The 22,115-nt window shown below is 33.3% G+C and overlaps 1 protein-coding gene across 2 annotated transcripts in view; it reads right to left on the reverse strand.

The window, feature by feature from the left end:
* Positions 1-3,874: 3,874 nt before the first annotated feature.
* Positions 3,875-22,115, reverse strand: part of PDE3B (phosphodiesterase 3B) — a 96,226-nt gene continuing 77,985 nt past the window's right edge. For both annotated transcript variants that reach the window (XM_061380481.1, XM_061380482.1), the window contains 12 exons: positions 20,100-20,206; positions 18,471-18,681; positions 17,855-17,928; positions 17,233-17,336; positions 16,320-16,454; positions 13,987-14,098; positions 13,037-13,150; positions 10,294-10,493; positions 8,333-8,536; positions 7,716-7,877; positions 6,077-6,323; positions 3,875-5,793 (listed from right to left, as the gene is read on the reverse strand). In XM_061380481.1, coding sequence (XP_061236465.1) covers positions 5,570-5,793; positions 6,077-6,323; positions 7,716-7,877; positions 8,333-8,536; positions 10,294-10,493; positions 13,037-13,150; positions 13,987-14,098; positions 16,320-16,454; positions 17,233-17,336; positions 17,855-17,928; positions 18,471-18,681; positions 20,100-20,206 — 1,894 coding nt within the window. In that variant the 3' untranslated portion in view covers positions 3,875-5,569. The remainder of the gene's footprint in view (positions 5,794-6,076; positions 6,324-7,715; positions 7,878-8,332; positions 8,537-10,293; positions 10,494-13,036; positions 13,151-13,986; positions 14,099-16,319; positions 16,455-17,232; positions 17,337-17,854; positions 17,929-18,470; positions 18,682-20,099; positions 20,207-22,115) is intronic.

Genomic DNA, 22,115 nt, shown 5'->3' on the forward strand with positions numbered 1-22,115 from the left:
AGCCTTATTATTTAAAACGTCAGAATATCTCACTCAAGTCTCATTGCTCTAGACTTGGAAAAATCTCTGGAATTAATTTAACCTTACTCCCTCTCTTTAGGCTATGTCTTCCATAATTCTGGTCAGTCTCACTACCCTGTACTGGAATTCTACAATCTGTCTAGGGGACAGATACTTTTCTTGGAGTGTGACATCAGAAATCAGAAACGTTATTTTGTTAATGGCTTATTTCTCATGAATAGAACAAAACTATCACAAACCCATTCTCAAAGATAAATAGGATGACTTTTTCATTCACTTCTTTGAGAGAAAGCTTAGTTAATATATGAGTCAGATAAATTGGCAATACCTTGGAGATTAATAAATTCTAGTAGGATAAACGTCATGATAAATAAAAGGAGGAGTATACTACATCTATTTGAATGACCACATATAAGAGCAAGTTTTCACATCTAACTGGCATAGGTGACAAAGTATGCAGTCTGCTCTGCATGTGCAGTAAGTAATGTCAAGCTTATCATTTGGATTTTTTGTATAAAACTTACATTTTAAGCTAAGCATTAGTCTTTATTTTATATTCCAGAAAAAATATTTTGATGTCATGGTAGGTGCAAAGGGTTCTGCTGATCTAGAGAGATGAGTCAGAAGTGACTCATCACCTGTTTTTTTTTGGCAAGATACTTAAAACATGGACAAATCACAAGGTTAATGGTAGGAATAATTTGAAACACTACAATCTCTCACCATTATTTAAAGGCTCTACTGGTTTAATGTTAACGCATTTCTATTTTTCTGAAAGCTCTCAGATAAACCAGAAGGTTTCTCCTCAGTATAAGATTTTTACTCTCTTAACTTTGATTTCACTGAACGTTAACATTCTGCCAGGTAATACAACCTGTGCAGTAGGGTATCATACACACTAGATGCTATCACCTCTGGTATCTTGAAGCACAGAAACCAAAAGATGATTCACAGGGCACAGATTCCAAAAGAATCCTTCCAGTCAAATGTTTCTGACTGTGTTGTGCCCTTTTTAAAGAGTGTCTGTAGTGTCGGATAGAACCAAGTAAGTGTCAATCCCTTAAATGCATTAAGCATCTGTTATTCCGTACCCTGATTGTGTCACAACAATAGCATTTAAAGTCAGCCAATTTCTGGACAGATGTTCCTGTCTCAGTAACAAAGGAAAACAGTTTCTTCTTTACTGAAATCATTTTCTGTAGCTTAATGATATTATAAACTATAAAAGCAATTGCTAGTTACTTTTTTTTTTTTTTTAATTTTGAGTATTGCAGGTAACCAGAAGTATTCTTTCCAGTCTAAGCCAGAAATGTCTTAGAGAAATGTGATTAATGAATGTCCAGCAAAACCACTGAGACAGAAAAGTTCTGTATTAGGTAGATTCAATCGGATGTGGGGATGTACACTATGCCAGGAGAGTCACTGCCAACTAGAAACTCAAGCACATTGGAAAGTTTATTCTATAGCAGCTTACTCCATAAGCATAATTTTCTCTTTCCTCTGAAATATAAGACTTTATCCTTTCTCATTTAGCAGAGGACAAAAGTACTAATTACTTATGGCCCTATTAAATGAAATCAGATAGGGATTGGGTTACAGATTTCTTTTGCCAGCTTCATCTCTGAGAATCTGCAGGATGATTCCTATAGCAAGTTCAAGGCTTGCTTCAGAAGATATTAAAAGGAAAATTCTTTGCAAAAATGAAAGCAGTTCATAAGCTCATATGAAGCAGCATATGTTGTCCAGAAACACAATTCTGAAGAAAGCTGAAGAAAAAAAACCACTCCTTTGATCATAATTTTTGTACCTCATTTTACCAATGTCATATATTTATTTTCCCTCATCTAATCTTTATTGCTGACAGAAAAATAAATGTTCTTAAACTTGCGTTACAAGTTTTAGAAAATTTGTGTTAGTAGTGTAATTTAATTTAAATTTCTATTTTCATTTTTAATAATCCAAATACTCTTACCAAAGTTACCCCCTTTCCACATTCTATCAAAGACAATGAACTGGCTGGAAACAATAAACAGTGTCTCTCTTCTGAAGAAGAACCATTTGTGAGTGTATGCCATCCTTAACATCTCCTTTCTAATTCTTATCACTAAACTAACTCCATCCTTTTATTCCAAAGCATGTCTCTCAGACGGGTTCCTGATCTCACACTCATCAGTCAGTGTACGAAAACATGTTATTATATTTTTTAAAATAACTTCCACTTCTGCACCTCTCACACCTTCTCAAATGTTTTTTGGACAAAACGGAAAGTACTGCACTGTGAATGTTAGTACCACACACTGGATTACCTCAAATTCCATATATACTTTTAGAGGAACCAGAAGCCCAGCCTCAACTATGCCTGCCAAGGAGGAAGCACCAATGTTAAAAGTGACTTCTTGAATTCTGGTAACTCCTTTTTGTTGATTTACCTGCCACTGGTTGTGGCTAAAATTGAATCCAAGAGCAGAAATTGTTCTATACACAGAGCAAATCAGGTCTTGCAAAACTTTGTTAATTTCGATTTACCATAAGCAACGTTACAGCAGTCCTTTCATTCTGAATCTTAGATTTACCAATGAAGTTTGTCATGGAGAAAGAATTCATGGGAAAAGGACCCATGTAGTTAGTTTTGACTAGTTCAACACCACTATAACATCCAGATCGCCAGAGGCATGAAAGGAATTAGGTCCTTACAGAAAACTTTGTAGTGAAGTTCTGTATCCACTCTATGCATAGAAGCAAGTAATCCAACATACATTGTAAAAGGCAATGAGCTGATGGGACATTTTTGATAGGAAAGGGGCTGAAGACTTTACTTAAACCTGAGAATGTTATCCATTAAAAGTATATCTACTGTAGCAGCATAAACTTCAGAGCAGGCTAATTTGGCATACTTCACCAAAAAAAAAGAAAAAAAAAAGGAGTATTGCCTTAGAAAGTATTTTAGGTGTGTTTTGCATACTTTTCTGTGCTCCTTAGCATCCCTTGGTAGCTGTAAATTGAAGTGTGATCACAGATGTAGATTGGGTTGTTATCAGAACATTGGGTTGTTATCAGAATAAGTGATATGCCTTATATGGAGATGTGTTATTGCTGACAACAGCTCAATCAACATTCAAATGATCTTCCATTATCATTTCTAAACAATTAAGACACCTTCAGCTACAGTTATATCCACTTCTGCAAACATGCTCTGAATCAACCTTTGATAACATTTGTACATTCTTTTCCCCTTGCTCATAGAGTATCAATTAGTTACATATTCTGTGTACAGAAATAACAAATACTTTAAGGTGGATTCTGAATAATTAAATGTATCTTTGAAGCAAGCTATTGTAACTTAAAAATATCTAACTGGAAATATGTATCAGCACTACATTTTATTAAATAAACACTGAGGTTTGCTACTTTTTTCTGAATTTAAGAATTGCTTCAGTATTTCTAAAGAGTTTAAGGAAACCCTGAGATAAAAAAGTTGCTGGCAAAGTTGTCACCAGATATAAATGCTGCCAATGCTTTAGTAATAGAAAAAATGTTATTTTTACCTTCTTATTTTTTCTTTGGATTAATTTTAAATATTCATTTTTAAAAGGGAACTAAATGGAAAACTGTTATGTAGAATAATATAGCAGTAACTTCAGACAAGCTCATTTGCATTTTTTTCAGCTAAAGCAAAATGAAACTAAACAGTTATAAAGTGAATTTTTTATACACAAACACAAAATCTACATGCAAAATGCTGACAAAACAGCATACTGAAACAAGCATAATTTCTGTAGACTTCAAATTATCTGTTAGGAAAATATATGAACAAGATAAGTAAAATACAAGTGAATGATCAGTAAGTGCCAGCTTCAGTAGTGCAACATTTTATTAATGACAGAAATACCTGTTTTTTAACACTGCTTATGTTACAAAAAATGCAGTGATAGTAATAATGGCAGCAAAGGGGGATTTGGCACTGAATATATAAAATAGCAAAAGCACATCTCAGTGGTCTTCTAAATGGATGAACAAAAAGTTTATTAGTAGAAAATAATAATAAAAAAAGAATTCCTTTCAGTTATTTAAACTGGCCAATCAAAGAGCAGAATAAAAATTTGTTTGTATAACATAGTGCAATACAATTTACACAAGGCTTTCTTAGGAATGTTACCTTTTTTCAAGTCAACTGATGTAAATGTAAACACAAATATGCTAAGTTTAGGAATTGCATTTGTTTCCATTCAATTCGACCGCACAACATACAAATGTTTACTACTAAAAAGTGCACTTTTAAAACTAGCTTAAGTTGTAACTTGCTTGCATACTTGTAGTCAAATTTATGCCTTTTTTCCTTATTATTATAGACTACAATGGTAGTGTTCCTAAAAATACATGTGTGGAATGTCTAAGTTTTATTTAAAAACTCAACAATCTAAAATTTAATATAGGACAGTGATGTTTATCTCGCTGTTAGGTTTTACACAAAGTTTTCACCATCTGCTTTTGATTTGTCTGTTTCAGGATGTACATCAAACTTGAAGGTAATATAATGCAGGGCACATTAAAATACACTAGCCATTTTGAAACAGTAGTTTGTCTTTTTTTTTTTTTTTAATTCCCCTAAAGTTTTACATACAAAGAATAAATGCAAAACAATCTTATTTCCTTAAAATTTAATACCGGAAATTGGTGCAAGGTAAAAAGCTACGATGTGGTTGACTTGGTTTTAAACAGGAACCTGAGTAAGGGCAGGAAATATAGCATTAGACTTAAAGAATAAGATTCCTTAATAACTTAAGTAGCGAAAAGGTTTTTAATGTTCTACCACAAAACAGGAAGGCAACAGATGATAATGGCCTTGTATTCGATGAATTATCATGAACACCCACTGCAAACCTTAATATTTTCTGCAAAAATAAAACATCAGGTTATGCACAATAATAAAAAAGCATCAGAAATAGATGCACCCGGATTTTTCTTTTCTTTTTTAAACCACAAATATCAGAACTCAGCATTTATGTCACAGTCATTGAACAGGTGCTGAGGTGACTACATTAAGCACACTACTGCACTAAGTAGACACCCCACAACAGGCTTGCACTACAATGATAACATAGTTTTCTTAGAGGCACAGACTTTTTCTCATTTATGTTCAAAAACAACATGAAATAAACAACTCAAGACAATATTAGGATTCATCCCAAATTTCCTTGTTAGCTAAAAGTTCTTGCCACTTTGGTAACAGAAGTCAGTGAATGCTTTTAAAAATTGCAGGTACCTCAAGAAAAATGAGTTCCGTATTCAGCAAGGCAGCATTTTATCAGGATATTTTATACCAACTAAGGCATAAAGAACTATGCATCAGGGTATACAATACTCAATCTCTGAATAAAGTTCCATATTCTGTGTGGTGAAAGTGCATAGGAGTGGGATTCCACTAGAGTAGAAAGAATCCTCTCACAGTATTAAGGCCTTTCAAATTTTATGTGAAATGTGTCAGGCTAAAGTCAGCACAGTGGAAAAAAAATGAGCTATCATCATACTGGACACCACTGAAGATTTCTTAGGATGTCTTGTCTTCTAGTTGTCGCTCGTCATCTTCATCAGCTTCCTCAATAACCTGAATTTCATCTGCTTGAGGTAAAGGTGAGATCTCACTCAGCAGTTTAGCTCCTTCAGCTTTATTTTTTTCTTCCTCTTCAATCATTTTCTTCCATATTTTGTGATTTTCACTGAGATGGTGTATTAGCTGGCAAAACACTCGTCTTCCTTTTTTTCTTTGAGCTTCTGTAAAATTATAAGCATATTTGTTTGAGATTCAGAGTAATTGTATTTTACACATAAAAAAACAACGGCACATTTTAACACATGGATGCTTATTCAGAATATTTAAATAGAGACAGGGCAAAGGATAACAATGAGTTTTTTTCAAATTTCATGTCTCCTGGTTTTAACAAAATTTTATTAAAAAACTTATTAAAAATTACAATATTTGTACTGTACAGTTTCAAGCATCTTTGCTATGTTTGAATCTATTAAATGACAACCATAGGCACCAACTGAAACTTACTGAAAATAAGATCATGTTCCATTTCTTCATCATCACTCTCCAACTGTGCTCCATCATCATCTTCAGTACTTTCTGCATCGTCCTCTTCATCAACCCATTGGCCTGGAAGCAATCCAGCTGCATCATAGGAATTACAAAGGGGGCCAACTATGTGAGTGATGAAAGATTCTTGCAGTTTTGCAAGCTGTGGAGAAGAACGATCCATGAAGGGGCTTACAGGTAATCCAAGACTTGCTTCTTCATCACCCTGAAAAAGAAGTGAAAAAAAATGATCAGAACTTCTCATAAAATTAGCTTTAAGTGTTTATTTGAAAGAATACTTTTAAGGAACCAAGTAACCATCACATGGATTGTATCTTTTTACTAGATGCATTAATACTATAGACTAAGTGACCGAGAATGTAATTAGGCCAATTTAAAATAAAGACACACTATGGCTCAAACTTGCATAGCCCATAATCCTCCCTTCAGCTTTGCTGTGAGATATTCTTCTGCATAGATGGAGACCTAGTTCTACTGCAGCTGCTATTCCTCTGCCTTTATAGGACAGCTTTAGGGTAGGCAGAGATTTTCAATTGCTGAGCTAATGAACAGAGAAAATGAGAAAGCAATCAGTAGAGTAAGGCATTGTAGTAAATGGCTTCCTCCAAAAGTCATAGAAGAATGAAATGAACTATAACATCTAAAAAATGGTTTGGTTTATGGTTTTTTCCCATTTTATAAATTGGGGAAGAAAATATTGAACAATTGCTCATACACAACTCTGAGTTGCAATCCCTTACCTCAGCACTTCTGTGGACCTGAGAGTTTTACAAAAAGGTTTTTCTTAAAGGAACAACTTAGAATACTACAGTCTCACAGTAAGCATAAACACTTCTGATTATTATTGCTATTGCTTAAATCTCCCAAGTGATTTTGTTGTTCACTTTTATCTTCCTTGTTTGAAAAAAATATTTTTCAATCCTTGCTTTTTGCTTCATGAATAGTTAACTCCTCAGAAAGTTGACTATGGGAAAATGACAGAGTGAAAACATAAAATATATTTAGGGGGCTTACAGAAGTTATAAAAGTAAAAATAGGCAATGAATTTTCAGACTTTTTCCCAGTTAATCTTGATAGAATTATTTACCAAAGTTCCACTGTCAAGTTCTTGCTTACATTTTAATATTATTAGTTACTAATGTGCATTTTTGATATTTAAGTTTTAAAGTTTTGTGATATTTTCTGTCTTTGCACTGTGTTAGCTGAATATACATTTCCAGTCTTGTGGAATACTATACATATTGTTTCACCTGGAAACATACCAGTTACCTTAACTTTCCAATGTAGAAGTTATTTTGGTTTATCAACATCCTCCTACAAAACAAAACAAAACACCCCAAAACTGATACCTGAAAAATGGACAACATTGGCACAGAGCTTGTTTGCAAGCTTCTAACGTAACTGATAACAAGTAAAAGATCATATTCATACACTACCTATAAGAAAAAGTGTTCAGTATTCAGAAAGAGAATACAGAAATACCTTCAGATTTAACACAAGGAATGTTTGGCTTAGTTCTGTTATCATTAATCTATATCATTAGGCAACGCAAAGAACTGTCATTAAAAAAAGAGTAAATTGCGCTTTCCATATCCACCTGTTCATAAAATTCATTAACAATGCCTTCTGTCCATTTCAGATGCAGCTCTCTGTCTTTTGCTGGGCCATTAATATCTGCCAATTTGATGCATATTTGACAGGCCAGTAGGCGATCATTTTCATTGCTCCATTCTATACCATGACTGTTGATATCATTGACCTGGATTGAGAAAATACATTTTAATAAATCAAAACAACACACACTTGAATTATTTTTTCTATATAATTTTTTATTTTATACAGTAAAAAAACCAAACCAAAATAAAAAACTAACACAAGAAGAACCACCAAAAAGCAACCACCCAAAAAGTCCTCATAAAAAAACCCATAAAAGCCCAAACTAATTTACTATCTCTCAGGAGATGGAAGCGAGAGGTATGATCAGTGTCTCCTGGGGGTTCCTATGTCACATCTTCTAGGCTTATTAAGCAATGTACAAACAAACTACAATTGGTTTGTACAAAGGAAATACTTCATTTGCATTTTTTGTAGTAATTTAAATTTAAATAATATAAAACCTTAAATGCAAGTCATTAATATTAATAACTACTGATTAGCAAAACTAAAATCAGTATATTGTGACCAGCTCAGTGCAGACACTAAAATGTAACAAACCTTGGCATTAAATTCTGCAAGGAAATCAAAATGCTTCTTGAGATCTGTGGCAAGGATTGCTTCAATCACTAGGAAACGAAAGCGCTTGAATTCTACGTGATCAAGATTTGATAAAAAGTTGTATTCCGGTCGTGATAAGAAAAGATTCCAGGCAGAAGCAGCATGGTGATTTTCTAAGACTGATCTGTCATTGTAGAGCACAGCCTACCAAAAAAAAAAAAGACAAAAGAGTCATAAATGACAGACTAAAGATTTAAAATTATAATAAATATGCTGAAGCTTAAGGGCTAGTCAGAAATGAGTCTTTAATTAAAAAAAAAAAAAAAACAAACAAAAAACCAAACATTGGCAACAATGTTTTGTCTTCTAGTTTTGAGAGTTAAGATGAAAGAAAAATGGCAGATGAGGATAAAATAGAGCAATGAAACTATACAATTAGTGAAGTTTTTTTTCTTTCCTGAGAAGTCCTTAATGATATCCTAGTGACGTCTACATTCATATTGCAAACACACATAAACAAACCACTTAAAATGTAAACCTTGCACTCTCGGCAGGATTAGGGGAGCACACACCCTGACATTTATAAAAAACCTCAAATCAAACCTAAACCTGAGATTTAAGTATATGCTTTTAATTCTTCTTAATTCCAGTATTGTTAGGGAAAAAAAAAAAAAAAAGGCAACCAAAACCAAACCCAAACCAAAACGCATGAACTCCAAAGTATATAAGAACTGTGGTTAATATGAAATGGTGTGAAGAATCGCTAGTTTTCAATGCGCTACATTTAATGCTGATGAATACATTTTAACTGCGAGTTAACTAAAATATTAAAACAGTAGGTTTTACTCACAACTCCCATGTTTATACAAAACGTCCTAGAAAATAATTAATTTAATATGATTGCATAGGACCTAAAAAACTTACTTGGAAAATGGCAAAATAATCTTTATGTTCTGAGTAAAGGAACATACCATTAACAAAATGAATGTATTTCTGAAAATCAGAGATGAATGTCTGTGTTTGTTTTTTGGTTTTATTCTTCCTTGTGTCTGTTTTCAACAGAAATATGTAACTGCCTACATCTTAAACGGCTTTTTTTTTTGCAATGAGGAATTGTTGGAAACGGAATGAAAAGTTCACTTTTAAAGTTTCCATCTCCTGGCAAGCTCTACTGGTTTCTGGTTTACTATTCTGTTGTTGTTATTGTTTTCTGTCTCTAGTTTATTAAGCGATCCAAACAGCCATTATAACTATTCTTCCCCAGATACTATTCCACTCTTTAGATAAGACCACCTCGCCATGCAGTTTAGGCATCTTTTCTGCAGTGCTTTTCCTTCCTTTCAATAATTTCCTGCCCCACCCTTTTTTTTTCTTTATTTGTTATCTGCTACTTTGTTTAGCTTTATCCTGTTTTACCTCTCCTCTTAGGCTTTTAGATCCTGAAGAGCACAGTATCTCCTGTCTTTCTACTCTCTCTTCTAACAACAAAGTTGAATAAGGGAGATAAAAACAAGGATGCCTTGCTTATTTCTTCTTATTTCACTCACCCTCCCTTAAAGGTAATGCTTATTTACATTTTTACAGTAATTACAGACACCACTATGATTTCAGAGGACTGCCAAAATGTAAGGTATTAATGAACTAGCAGCTTAGATAGTCCTAGGGCCAGCTCTCTATGAAATAAACTTTCACTCTAACCTTCATTGCTTTATATTATTTTCAATTTTGAAAATCTAAAATTATTTTTACACATATACAAAACCAATATGGAATTTATCAGGCCAAATTAAAAAAATAAATAAAAATAGAAGTACTATACAAGTTAAGTACAAATTACTTTCCCCATTTCTTAAATTGGCTAAATGATCCTGAACAGGCTACAGAAGGGATATAGAAGAGAAATTGTCATTATTCTGATTTCAGATATAGACAAGTAATTTTCTGGTTAAAGAATTTCTTACCTGAGGTGCGTTTGTAGCTACTAGAAAAGCATTTGTACGACCAGGATGATCATAATCATGCATGGCAGCTGCTACATATAAAGCCATCAATTCCAAAGCAGGAATATTTGATGCCAGACAACCATAACTATCATCATCAATAAAGCAACTTTTTGAAGAAATGTAGCTGACTTGAACAGGAGAAATACCACTGGCTTCGTCTAAGAAAATTTAAAATACAAAAATAAAGGGTTTTTTTTGAACATTATTTCATTCATATTTTTATAACATTTTAAATGACTCAGCTAGATAACTATCCTGAACATAATCTTAATACAGTTATCCTTGTTACTGTGGAGCTGAATAATTGGCAAAGAAAAACTTGTACCTAAAGAAGAAAAGTCACACTGTTTTTTATGGATAAACTACCAATTCTGAAGAAGTTGAAATGCCAGTAAATCATAAATTCATCATAGCCACACAGGCTGTACGAAAGAAGAGGGTAGGCAGCCTTACAAATACATAAAAAGCTTCAGCTATTTCATGACACTAGACTAGGAGGGCAAAATCCTACAGGATGCTGTGGAGCCTGTAAGAAGTGTCCCAAAACTGGAAAGTGAAATGTGGCTGTTCTGAAACCAATTCTTTACCTAGCACTGCATAAAGATACACCTTGGGATCAATTTTTCGGACAAGAATTCACATTACAATCCTGAGGGATAACTGTCATTCACACAAATAAAGGAGACTTTCAGAAGAGCTTTGAACAGTCATAATCAGGAAAAAGAAATATTTTTAATACACCACAGTCACAGTTCACTCTTGCCATGCAACTTTAGAAAAAGAAACAGACTTTAAAATTCTGGCAATATTGTATTGTGGGGCACAAATCCAAGCTCCCTGCCCTCATCAAAAGAGGGGAGGAAGGAAGAAAAATGTGCATTGGTCCTTGAAACTCTGTGGTGCCTTAGAAGACATAAACCAGATGAAGTCACTCTCTTTGCAGCTACAGTTCACTCCATGCTGCACAAGGCTGGTTCAGAGGAATGTTTCAGCAAGCACAGAAGGTAAACTAGTGGAACAATGGATACTGCCATCTAGTCTGTGCCTCTTGACTGCAGTAGAGTTATTATTTAGATTAGAAAGCAACCATAATAATCTAAGCTTTTAATTATTAATATGCACTTGTAGGTATTTGTGCCATGGGAGGGAATGAAGAGGAGAAAAATCTAGCAAAAATGTACAGTACAAATGGCTCCACATTACTGTTAAGGTCTATCACTTTTTTACTTTCCCCTTACTGTCATGATGTTAAAGACCTGCTGTTATGTAAAACTGGAATTTCACTGCCTTCTTAAAAATGATAACACTAAAAGAGAATTCTACAATTTCTCTCCAATCTCAGTAAGGCCAATAAAGGGTCTATCAGCATCTCCTGTAGTATTTCTATAATTTGCCCATTTCTTGAACTGCAGACCTATAAGAATAGCTCAGGGGACAGTGGAAACTACTGCAAAAGGAGCTAAACCCCTTAAGTTAGAAGTATGTGCATAATAAGGAGTTCATAGTTTTACTCTCCTCTTCTTCCAGACAAAATCACTACTTAAAAATAAGGAAAGAAAAAACAATAGTGCTTATTTAGTCACTGCATAACAAAAGGAGGACCTTTTGCCTTAATAGAATAAGCGAGGATTAAAAATCCTAGTAACACTGACACTGAAAGAGTTCCAAAGCAATAAGAATATATATTTATCATTTTAATGTACCTTTTTTTTGTAAAACAAAAAAAAATTATTTTTATCATTTTTCTTTCCTCTAGTCAAGTCTCCAGTCCCAACCCTTTTATAACACTCAAAGGAAGAAAATGCAATAGGGTGCAATCAGTGGGTATTGACAAACATAGAAAACAGAAAAGTGACTGCAGAGGGGGTTAATTAGTAAGGAAAAAATAACATATAGTGTACGATGTTCTGTACAGTTCACAAATTCTTAAAATTACAGACCCAAATTGTCTTTTTTTACTGCACATATAAATCAGAGTTCTTAGAGAATGCTTGATTTCCCCATATTATTGTGATTAAAGACATAGATTTTAATATAAGTGTATATTTAGAATCATTCTACTCTACTTATAGTATACATTTTAGTAAAAACTACAAACCTAAGCTTAAAAATTAATTCCATGGAATAACAGACAACAGAAAAGTAAGCTTCATTAGAATTAATCTCATACAAAAGTTGAAGTCTATTTCTCTTTAAGGGATGTTATTGTTAGGGTAGTCATGTAAACGTCTGCATGTGATATCTAATACAGGATTCTGAAATACTCATTTTTACACTAAAGCCATTAAGCACAACTTAAGTTACATACTTTGGTATTTTTTCTTTGGTCTATTTAATTTTCTGATTAAGAAATATTAGTCTAATGTATTTCAAATACCAAAAATATGCTGACTGTAGAATTATACAGGAGTTTCAGCACAGAAAATTTAAGTGAGTCTGTATTCTTGTCTGACAAATTCGACATTACTCATCTAATAATTTTTCTAAAAATCTACTGCATGGTATTTCTGAATGGTGCATACTAACACTGTGATATTTCTGTTGCATTATATTAAAATACAAGGCAATAAAAATTTAGAGTTACGAGAATAATTAGATATTTTCTTCCAGAGCAATTTCTTTTACCTATTATAGTTTCATTAAAATATTCTTACAGCAAAAAAAAAAAAAAAAACATACCCCAACCTATGTGAATACATACCCATATCACTTTCCATTATATGCTCATTAGGAATTTGCTGGAATCCAGGAATAGGCCGTGTTGTCAGATACCATACTGCATGAAGAACATCTGTTGCATGTATGCGATTGTGATCTGAAAATTATCAAAATATAATCAAAAATATTATCTGAAATATAATCAAGAGGATCAAATAGAAAAGGGGGAAAAACAAAAGATAAATTCAAAACAAAACCAAATCCAGAAAAGCAAACAAGAAAACAAACAAAAAAAAACCCCAAACCAGAAAACAAAACAAAACCGAAAAAATCTGCAAAGTACCAAATAAGGGAGATTTTGATTAAATATAAAGGAAAAATTGAATTTAAATTGTTACTGGGGGCTGTATCAGCAAATGCTTAAGAAACAAGCTAGATAACCACCAAACATCCTCTAAGCATACTTCACATCCTTCCTGAGAGTCAGGAAGGGATTAAGTAGCCTTTAAAATCAGTGATGGTGAGCCACTAGCATTGCTTCTAATCTAATACCTACAAGCACGTGGTATGAACATCTGTGATATGGGAGCTGGAGAGGTAGGGGAAGGTGAAGGGTGGTTTTTTGTTTTATTTCCCAATAAATTTGTCTGCCCCAAACAACAAGATGAATAGTTATGGTCAAAATTCTCTATTTTCTTGTTATTCTATTATGGGCCTAAACCAAATTTCTATTAAATCAGCAATTCACTCACTGAGTTCAGTATGTTTGATTCAACCACCCATTCAAATTCAACCTATATATTAACAAATTCAGGTATTAAGTCCACTAATTTTTTTGTTGCAATTCACTAATCAGTTCTAAATTCTGAAAAAATAATTAATAATATATTAAGTTTATATATTGTCTACCTCTGTATTAAACATCAAAATAATAGACACACGAAAGGAGACACAAATATAAAGGAAAAAATTATGTAATTGGATAGTACTTACAGGGAATATCTCGGTAGCCATTTTCTAGTGCACGGAAGTAATTAATGAATTCTTGAGTTGGGATTTTAAAAATTTCAAACAAACCAGTGTCTTGAAATAAGGTGTAAGTTACCTAAATATATATTAAAGTGAATTTTAGTTTGAAAAATATACCTGAGCATAGCCTGCCTTTTCACGTTTCAAAACGTTTCTGTGTTTAAAATTTTGCCTGGTGATAATAGTTGGAAATTACTGACATTCCATTAAAGATTATTTGAACCTATTATTAAAGAGATATGTTTAATGATTTTTTTATCACCCTCGCAAGTACAGAATAATAAGTTTTACTTTACTGATAAATTCTAAACACGATTATTTTTAATAAAATTTTCCCAAATTTGCATAATACTCATACTTTATTCCATTAATGACCTAAAAAAAGCAAAATCTACACTCTGACTTATTAAAAACCTGAAATCACTAAATATAGTAGCAGAGGCAAAAAAAACCCCAAACCTAAACAACAAAACCAAAACAAACACCACTTCCTACCCCTCACTCCCCCCCTCCTCCAAAAAAACCCCAAATCAAACCAAAACCAAATCAAAACCGTTTTATATGTTTTTGAGACTCTGGCAAAGAAACTTTATTTCTTTTATTCATTATGACTTATCTTAGCTATTTTTAACACAGCTACCTGGTAAATGAAAAAATGTATTTCAAAAAGGTACTCAAAACACCCACACATGTATATACTCTGCAACCATGTGTACATGCTTTGGAAGTAGAACTTAGTGACTAGAAAGACCTAATTCCCCCCCAAGACTACAAATATTAAAAAACCTTTTCAAAACAAGTCACTGCTACTGATTTTTGTCCCTTCTTTCCCAGACACTTGAGAGAAAGACTTAAGTTCTTGAGTGTGAGGGATGCCCAAATGAACCAGAGAGCAAGGGAGAGGACATCCCTCCTTCCACCTATCCCAACCATCCCCCTTACATGTAGCAAATCTGAGAACCTTACAACTGATGATACTAAAATATAGGTTTTAATTGCCTCTTAACTAAGATATGCATCAGGTGCTTACAAAGCACAATAAACGAAAGGACTGGGACAGGAGGAAGAAGACAAGTAGTACGTATATATACAATATCAGGAAGAACTGAGACAGAAATACTGGTAGAATTAAGTAGAAACTTGCACACTGAAGTGCTTACAGGTTTGAACTATGCCCTATATTACACAAAATAAATGCAAGTTAATATGAATCACAGAGTAATAGTATACTACAGTAAAAAAGACCACTCAGAATTGGATTGTCGCATTCTAGTCTGCACATTAACAGTTGTCACCGACATGACAAAAGACATGAAAGCATTTGAGAGAAAAAGGTTAACTGAAGATTTAAAACAACACCACGAATATTGTATAGTATGAAATAAAAAAACAGTGTCCAATGACAAAATATTGTCTAATGACAATATTATCCCCATTATTTTTATCTTTCTTCTGTATAGGTGCAGGCCTATGGCTCCAACTGGACCTGAGTGCTTCTGAGCTGCTTAATTCCCTCTCATCAACTGTTCTCAACACTACCCCTGAACAAGAGTAACACGCATTCTACTCCAGGGAAGAAAACTAAGATACTGGCAATAAAAATATTTTGTGGTCAGATCAGAAGCAAATCCAGCCCACACTATAGCTCCATGATTGCTAAATCCACTATAAAGAAAGAGACAGAAGCTTCCAGATGACATTGATGAATGGGAGAGGCTGGGGAAGAGCAAACAGGATTATACTATTGCACCTGCCAATAGATTTGCTTCAGCACAACATGAAACTGCATGAAAAGAGCTTAATAGTAATTCATAAAGAGATAAAAAGGGTTACTACATGCAAAAAGCAGCATGAAAAAAAAAAATCCCATTGTTTGTCTAATCAAGAGGCAAAAGACTGCCTAAAGGTTCACTTCTCTTCCCCCACAGGTGTAGCATTGGGTGAAATATTTTGCCGAAATAAAGAAAAAAGAAATGGTTGACAAACACAGTAGTAATTCTGAAAGCAGGGGACATTTTTTTTCATAGGAAATGGCATATTACTACAAAACCTAGTAACTGTGAATCTAACCTATTTTTATATTGAGAATAAAATTCAGAAAATTTGGAGCAAGTTGTCTAGAGATCAATCACTTTCTATGGTTTACAATGAGATGGAGTACATGAGAAATGACATCTGCACTTTTCAAGTTAGTATTCATATATATGTTGACCACAAAATTTTTTCACAGTTTAAATAAAATATGATAGCCTGACAAGCTTTACACACCCTCCCACATATAATAAAAGACAACAAACCTGGCTAAGGATCCTTCCAGACTGGTCTCCCAGTTCTTGCACAAGGTCAAAAATTTGGAAATTCCAATTGCTCATTTTCTCCATTAGTGAATCATGGTCTAATAACATTAGTTCTAATGCAGGACTCTGATCCACCTGTGTGAAAGTAAGGTACTTTATCAACCCTAAAATAGCAATGAAAACTAATCTTTCAGTTTTATTGGCAAAAAAGCCATGAAAATGGTAAATCATTATTGAACTTTTTGAATAGTGTTGTAACTATGCCTATGAGAACATAATAAATCAATAATACAAATACTACAGTTAGGGCTTGACTTTTCCTACTTTGAGGCAACAGATTCCAGGGCTTTTTGAGACAGTGCTATATTTTCATTCTTACTCCTTTTTAAACAAAATGAGTTAATAAACCAAAGGAAAAATATGCATAGGCTTATAAAACATTTACTGATGTTTAGCAGCTCATTAATTAAATAAGCTTTAAAAAACACATGTATAAACCTAGAATGTTAGTAAAGCTTAAACCATTTGTCTTCCTGCACTTCCAATGTACTGCACTGTGTGAATGTTAATTTATAAGCCTCACTGAAACTGCCCCATCTTTCATAAACTTCCAAGACAAAATACTAGGCAGCCAGTGTTTGAGCATTCTATCAACACTACATCTACAAAAATTGGTTTTGATCAACAAAAAAATTAATACAATCACCATAATTTTTGTCATTTGGAAATAGAATTTATGCAAGCTGGTACACAGCTTGTTAAATGAAAATTTGAATTCAAATGATGCACCATTTCCCTTCAGAAATTACCACTCTTAGCAATGCAATGACTTCTTTACAGCATGTTAGAAGTGATAAAGGAATACTGTGTTGATAAAAGTTACTGCAAGGCTTTTTTGCAATTACATGCTTACAAGAAGATTATTTTGTGTTTGATCGATCATTTCCTTCGTTTCGACTTTTTTCTTCTCTGTATGGTGGAATGATTCTTTTGAAACACTAGCACTTCCAACTTCACCTTAAAGAAAATATATACATAAATACTACATCAATAACTTATTTGTAAATTATTACTGTCTAATAATTCTTGAGCTGATCATACAATTATTCACAGAAATATCTGTAATAGCTTTTTTAAATACTTTTTAAGATTTCCAAAACAAAAAGTTGTAAAATACAAAATTTATTAGTCAAAACCTATTTGAAGATTGAGAAAAGCTAGAGGCATAATTTTTTACTTGCAAAAATTTCTTCAGTGATTAGGTTAGCTGAGATGGCAGAGAACTTGTTTGATATATGGAGTACAGAACCATAACGTCATGACTAGAAGCCTATTATAAAATCCTTACTATGAAGCAGGCAATATTTTAGATTATCTTAATCATCCTAGGTCACAAACTAAAATAGAATATATGCATATTAGTTACCTAGGGTATAGGAAAAAAATTGTGTAGAAATATAAAAATTTTAATTTCATTGGCTTTTTAAGAAAAAAGGCAAACTGATATCAAATATTTGCCTATTTTGAAAACTCACCTGATTTCCTGTCTTTATACTCTGCAAATTCCGGTTCTGGCGTTGGGACAGGCTTGAATATCTGACGTCCACAGCTTACAGAATACATGAAAAATATTTACATTGAGTAATTTTTCTTTTGCTACAGCTCTGTTGTACTGAAAAATAACTGTAAATTTCTTTAAAAGACATGCTTTTGAAGGTTCCTCCATAAAATTACCTTAGTATTTTTTCCTAAATTGGGCACATACAGATTAAGCCTGTAATTAGAAAACGGTCAAGCAACACCGCTCATGGACTCATCTCATTGAATTAATAAAGTAGAGCTAATTATTTGGAAAGTATTCAGAAATGCAGGATACAATTCCCATGTAGGAAGTCCTCCCTTTCTAAAAGTTTGTAAAATATTGTTACTCTAGAATAACTGCTGCCTTTGAGGATGAGGTATTTGAAATCAGTGGCATACATACAGCATTCTTTAGTCATTCTGGACAATATAGTTACAGATTATTATGAAATATTTTTTTTTTCTCTAATATACCAGTCATAGCTGTATAAGTCTTGTTCTATTTTTCATTTTAATTGTATTATTTTCAACACACATGAAGTTACTAAAAACGTTAACAGTTTACAGTACCTGTTACACATATAACCTATAGATGTTTTAACTTGCTGCTGAAAATCTGGAGAACTAAATGTGTATCCTGGAGGCTTATGTATATTAATGCTTGGTTTTGTAAGAAAATCAGCAGTATCAGGAAATTCTACAGGTGACCAGCAGCTGAAAGCCCCACTGGAGACAGATCCATGACTAGGTGAACCCACAGGACTCAGGCCAGGAGATGCACCTTCCAAAACAAACATTGCATGGCATTCAGATTACAATAAAAACATTGCTGCTTAGAAAGACTGAAATTAAATAACAAAACCCTTGTATGTTGTAAAGAATGTGCAAGCTGTCAAGACACAGTCTCTGGTTCACACTGTCAAACACATATTAAATACCTAGATCTATTCCAAGTTTTGAGATCTACAACTATGTAGCAGTCTAGACTACACGCCTGAATGAATAAACTATGTAATGTATTATAACATCTGGCTTTCAAAGGTTTGATTTTGGTTTTAGATTTGGCAAAATTAATCAGTAGCTAAGTCTTTCCATATTCCTTTCTGATTCAGGACTGCTTTTTTAAATAATAATAAAAAAAATATCAAAATCATCAAAATCAATTCTGTATTTATAAATTATCTAGATAAAACTCTTTTACCACATTGTTTTGCAATAGAGAAAACATATGCTTGAGACCTTTTTAAAAACAAAGTAAAAAGCCCAGAATGGGTAATTACAGATAAATAACAAAAGCAAACACACTTCCATCAGAAAGAATGAAGTTCCCATGAGGAAGAAGAGTATTGCGATTAAATAAGGAATTCATAGATAATATACTTCATAGGCTACACTGACTTGACTCACACATCCTGATAGTAGTATATAATTGCATTTTCTTACAGTAAATGACAAGATTTTTCACAGTTCTCATTGCTAGGTATAGAGACAGACGTTTTAGAAAGCAAAGGTCACTTCACTACCGCAAAGAAAGACTGGAAAGTTGAGAAGAAATTTGTAAATTCCCTTCCAGAACTTAATCAGATTAATACTCTAATGTTGGTTACTTAATTTCATTCATTTTACATGTACAAATTTGTCAGGTTTTAATGCATACATTACACTTTATTGCTCACAAGATTAAATGGAAAAAAGCAGAAAGCAGCTCAGCTTTTATAAAGACAGAACCATTAAGAATATGCAACAGTGTGTTTAAATGCAGATCTGGCCTGAGTTCATACACTTCCTGGTGTTTAGAAGACTGAAAGGGAAACAACCAAACCATCAGTAAGTAATACAAAGAAAACTGGTCAGGTTTGGGGTTTTTAAACAACAACAAAAATTAGAAGTGCATTCTCCTCACTCAATCCAACCTGCTTATTTAAACTTTTATAAAACGAAATTATTATACAGGTTTATTTTTAATCATGGTAAAATGGATAGGCAGAGATGTCAAAAGAAGTATCAAATTTTCACTTAATATGGGCAAACAGACCAGTTATAATTTCTGAAATACTGATACACACATTATTTTAGCATTACTGCTATGGTATTTACTAGCTTATTACACTGACAGTGTTAGAATAAATTCTATGCCAAATCCTTCCACAATTTTTATACTCACCTCAGATGGCTATCAGGTCTTTAGGAGTGTCTTACCTGATCGTCGGGGACCTATATGATGAGCCAGTGTCACGGAAGATGATCTTTGTTTTGGTATTGTCAGCATATTTGCACCAAAAGATCCATTTGAATGAGATCCTTGGCTGAAAGTAAAACAGAGTGGGTTTTTTCTTTCTTACCTTGTTTTGAATTTTTATTAAATAAAATGCTTACAGAATAGCCAGACTGCTCTGTTACAGACCCACTACCATTCAAGAAAAAGAGAGTACAGAAAGAAGTAAAATTGAAGATCAGCTAGAAGAATATATGTCAATAATAGGGAAAAAAAACCTGTTGGGTACGGAATAAAGTTAAGAGAAAACTTTATACAGTCCTAAAATGACACAGTATATTTGGACAACATGCCATAGGTTTTACTGTCTAACATGGTTTCCTTGAACATTATAACAAAGCAGGTTATTTTCTAACAGATCTGAGAATATTTAAGATTGATTACTTCGGAAATACTATGACATCTTATACAGCCATGGCTTGGCTTTTCGAATCATTTTTTCATATTTAATAATTTTATTTATTATAATCTTAAAACTAAAGCTGGTTTTGACAGTCACACTGCAGTAGCTAAATCATTAAACTCAACTGTTAAATTATGCCATCTGCTGTTCTAGTCATGAAATTGCACATCAAAATTCCAATTACATACTTCCTTTAGTAAAAAAATATGTATTATGCAATTAAAAATAACTGTATGCATGTATTCTAAACTACAAATATTTTATGTAAAACTACTTCTTTCATTTCAGTGTGGGAAAACAGTATTTACCAAAACAGGTTTAACCTTGTTTGATCAGATTTCAAACAAAAGTCAAATACAGAAATAATACCTGCTCTCCCATTATTTGTTTAAATATACTAATATACAGAAATTAGTTAAGTAATAAACATAGATTTATTCTTCTGAAGATTGATGATTCTGATGTGTTAGTTAACTTAAAAAAAATGGGTTGACAACTGGGAGAGATTGAACTTTTTGCTATTTGTACACTGTTTAACTATCACAGCTTGCATGTATTCTTTTAACACACATAAAAATGCTGCAACAGTATTTAGTGTAGGAAGACTATATATTAAGCAAGGTTAGTTCATCCTGAACTAGTGTTTGAATAAGAAACCAAGTCAAGAATTTGCATGCAAATAAAACAGCAGCTCTCAAGAGTGTCTTTTGAACACTGTTTGGATAGATAGGAAAAATCTCCAACAAGACTTTTTGTAGCAATATTAATTTTTTGTTCTGTTATTTAATATCTTATCTTTCTCAGCTAGAATTCAGTTGAAATCAGTCATTAAAGTAAAAATATTTTGACTTTTTATAAGCTTTCCAATTAGTGAACAGTTTGCTGTTTTACTCTCCCTTTTTACTATTAGCCTGCTGCTTTTTGCTTCTCTTCTAAAATTCATTAAGTCCTTCACTGGACTGAATCATCTTCCTAAGTCAGGAAAAACTGTCTTTTTATTGCTGTTATCTTTCTCACAAATTAAGGGTCTGACTCAAGAGCCAGAGCCAATGGCACTGAGTGCTCTAGGAATGCAGGACTTTTTTTTGGCAGCAGGAAGAGCTACGACAGTTTGGATATTTCATTTCACCTTACCTGTAAGTTAAGCATCCATGGCAGATTTTTGAGTTGATTATGTGTTAGAAGTTAAAGGGAACCTGGTAAGAATGCTCACTGGGAGATGCAAGAAGATGGGGGCAGTGCAAGTGTTGGCAAGTACTCTGAAGGGCAGGACACAAATCACAAAAAAGGCAAACACATATTCTAGGGCTGTATGGAGGTGACAGGAGCAGGGAAAGGGAACATGGCTAACTAGAAGTACTGATCATCAGGGTCAACAGGTAATTTAAAAGTGATGGAGTATGAGCAAGGTTGTTTTCTGTATTGCTGCTTTCATCAGGTGAGCCTGAGTAGGTTCTTCGGTTGGTAAAAGCTGCAAGGAAACTCTCTGCAAACATGCACTGCATCTGCACCAGCAGTGCTGAGCCTCAAACTGACA

The sequence above is a fragment of the Neopsephotus bourkii genome, unplaced genomic scaffold (assembly GCF_033783945.1).
Source record: "Neopsephotus bourkii isolate Nb327-2 ecotype Australia unplaced genomic scaffold, CSIRO-AGI_Nbou_v1 NB_1792, whole genome shotgun sequence".
NCBI lineage: Eukaryota > Metazoa > Chordata > Aves > Psittaciformes > Psittacidae > Neopsephotus > Neopsephotus bourkii.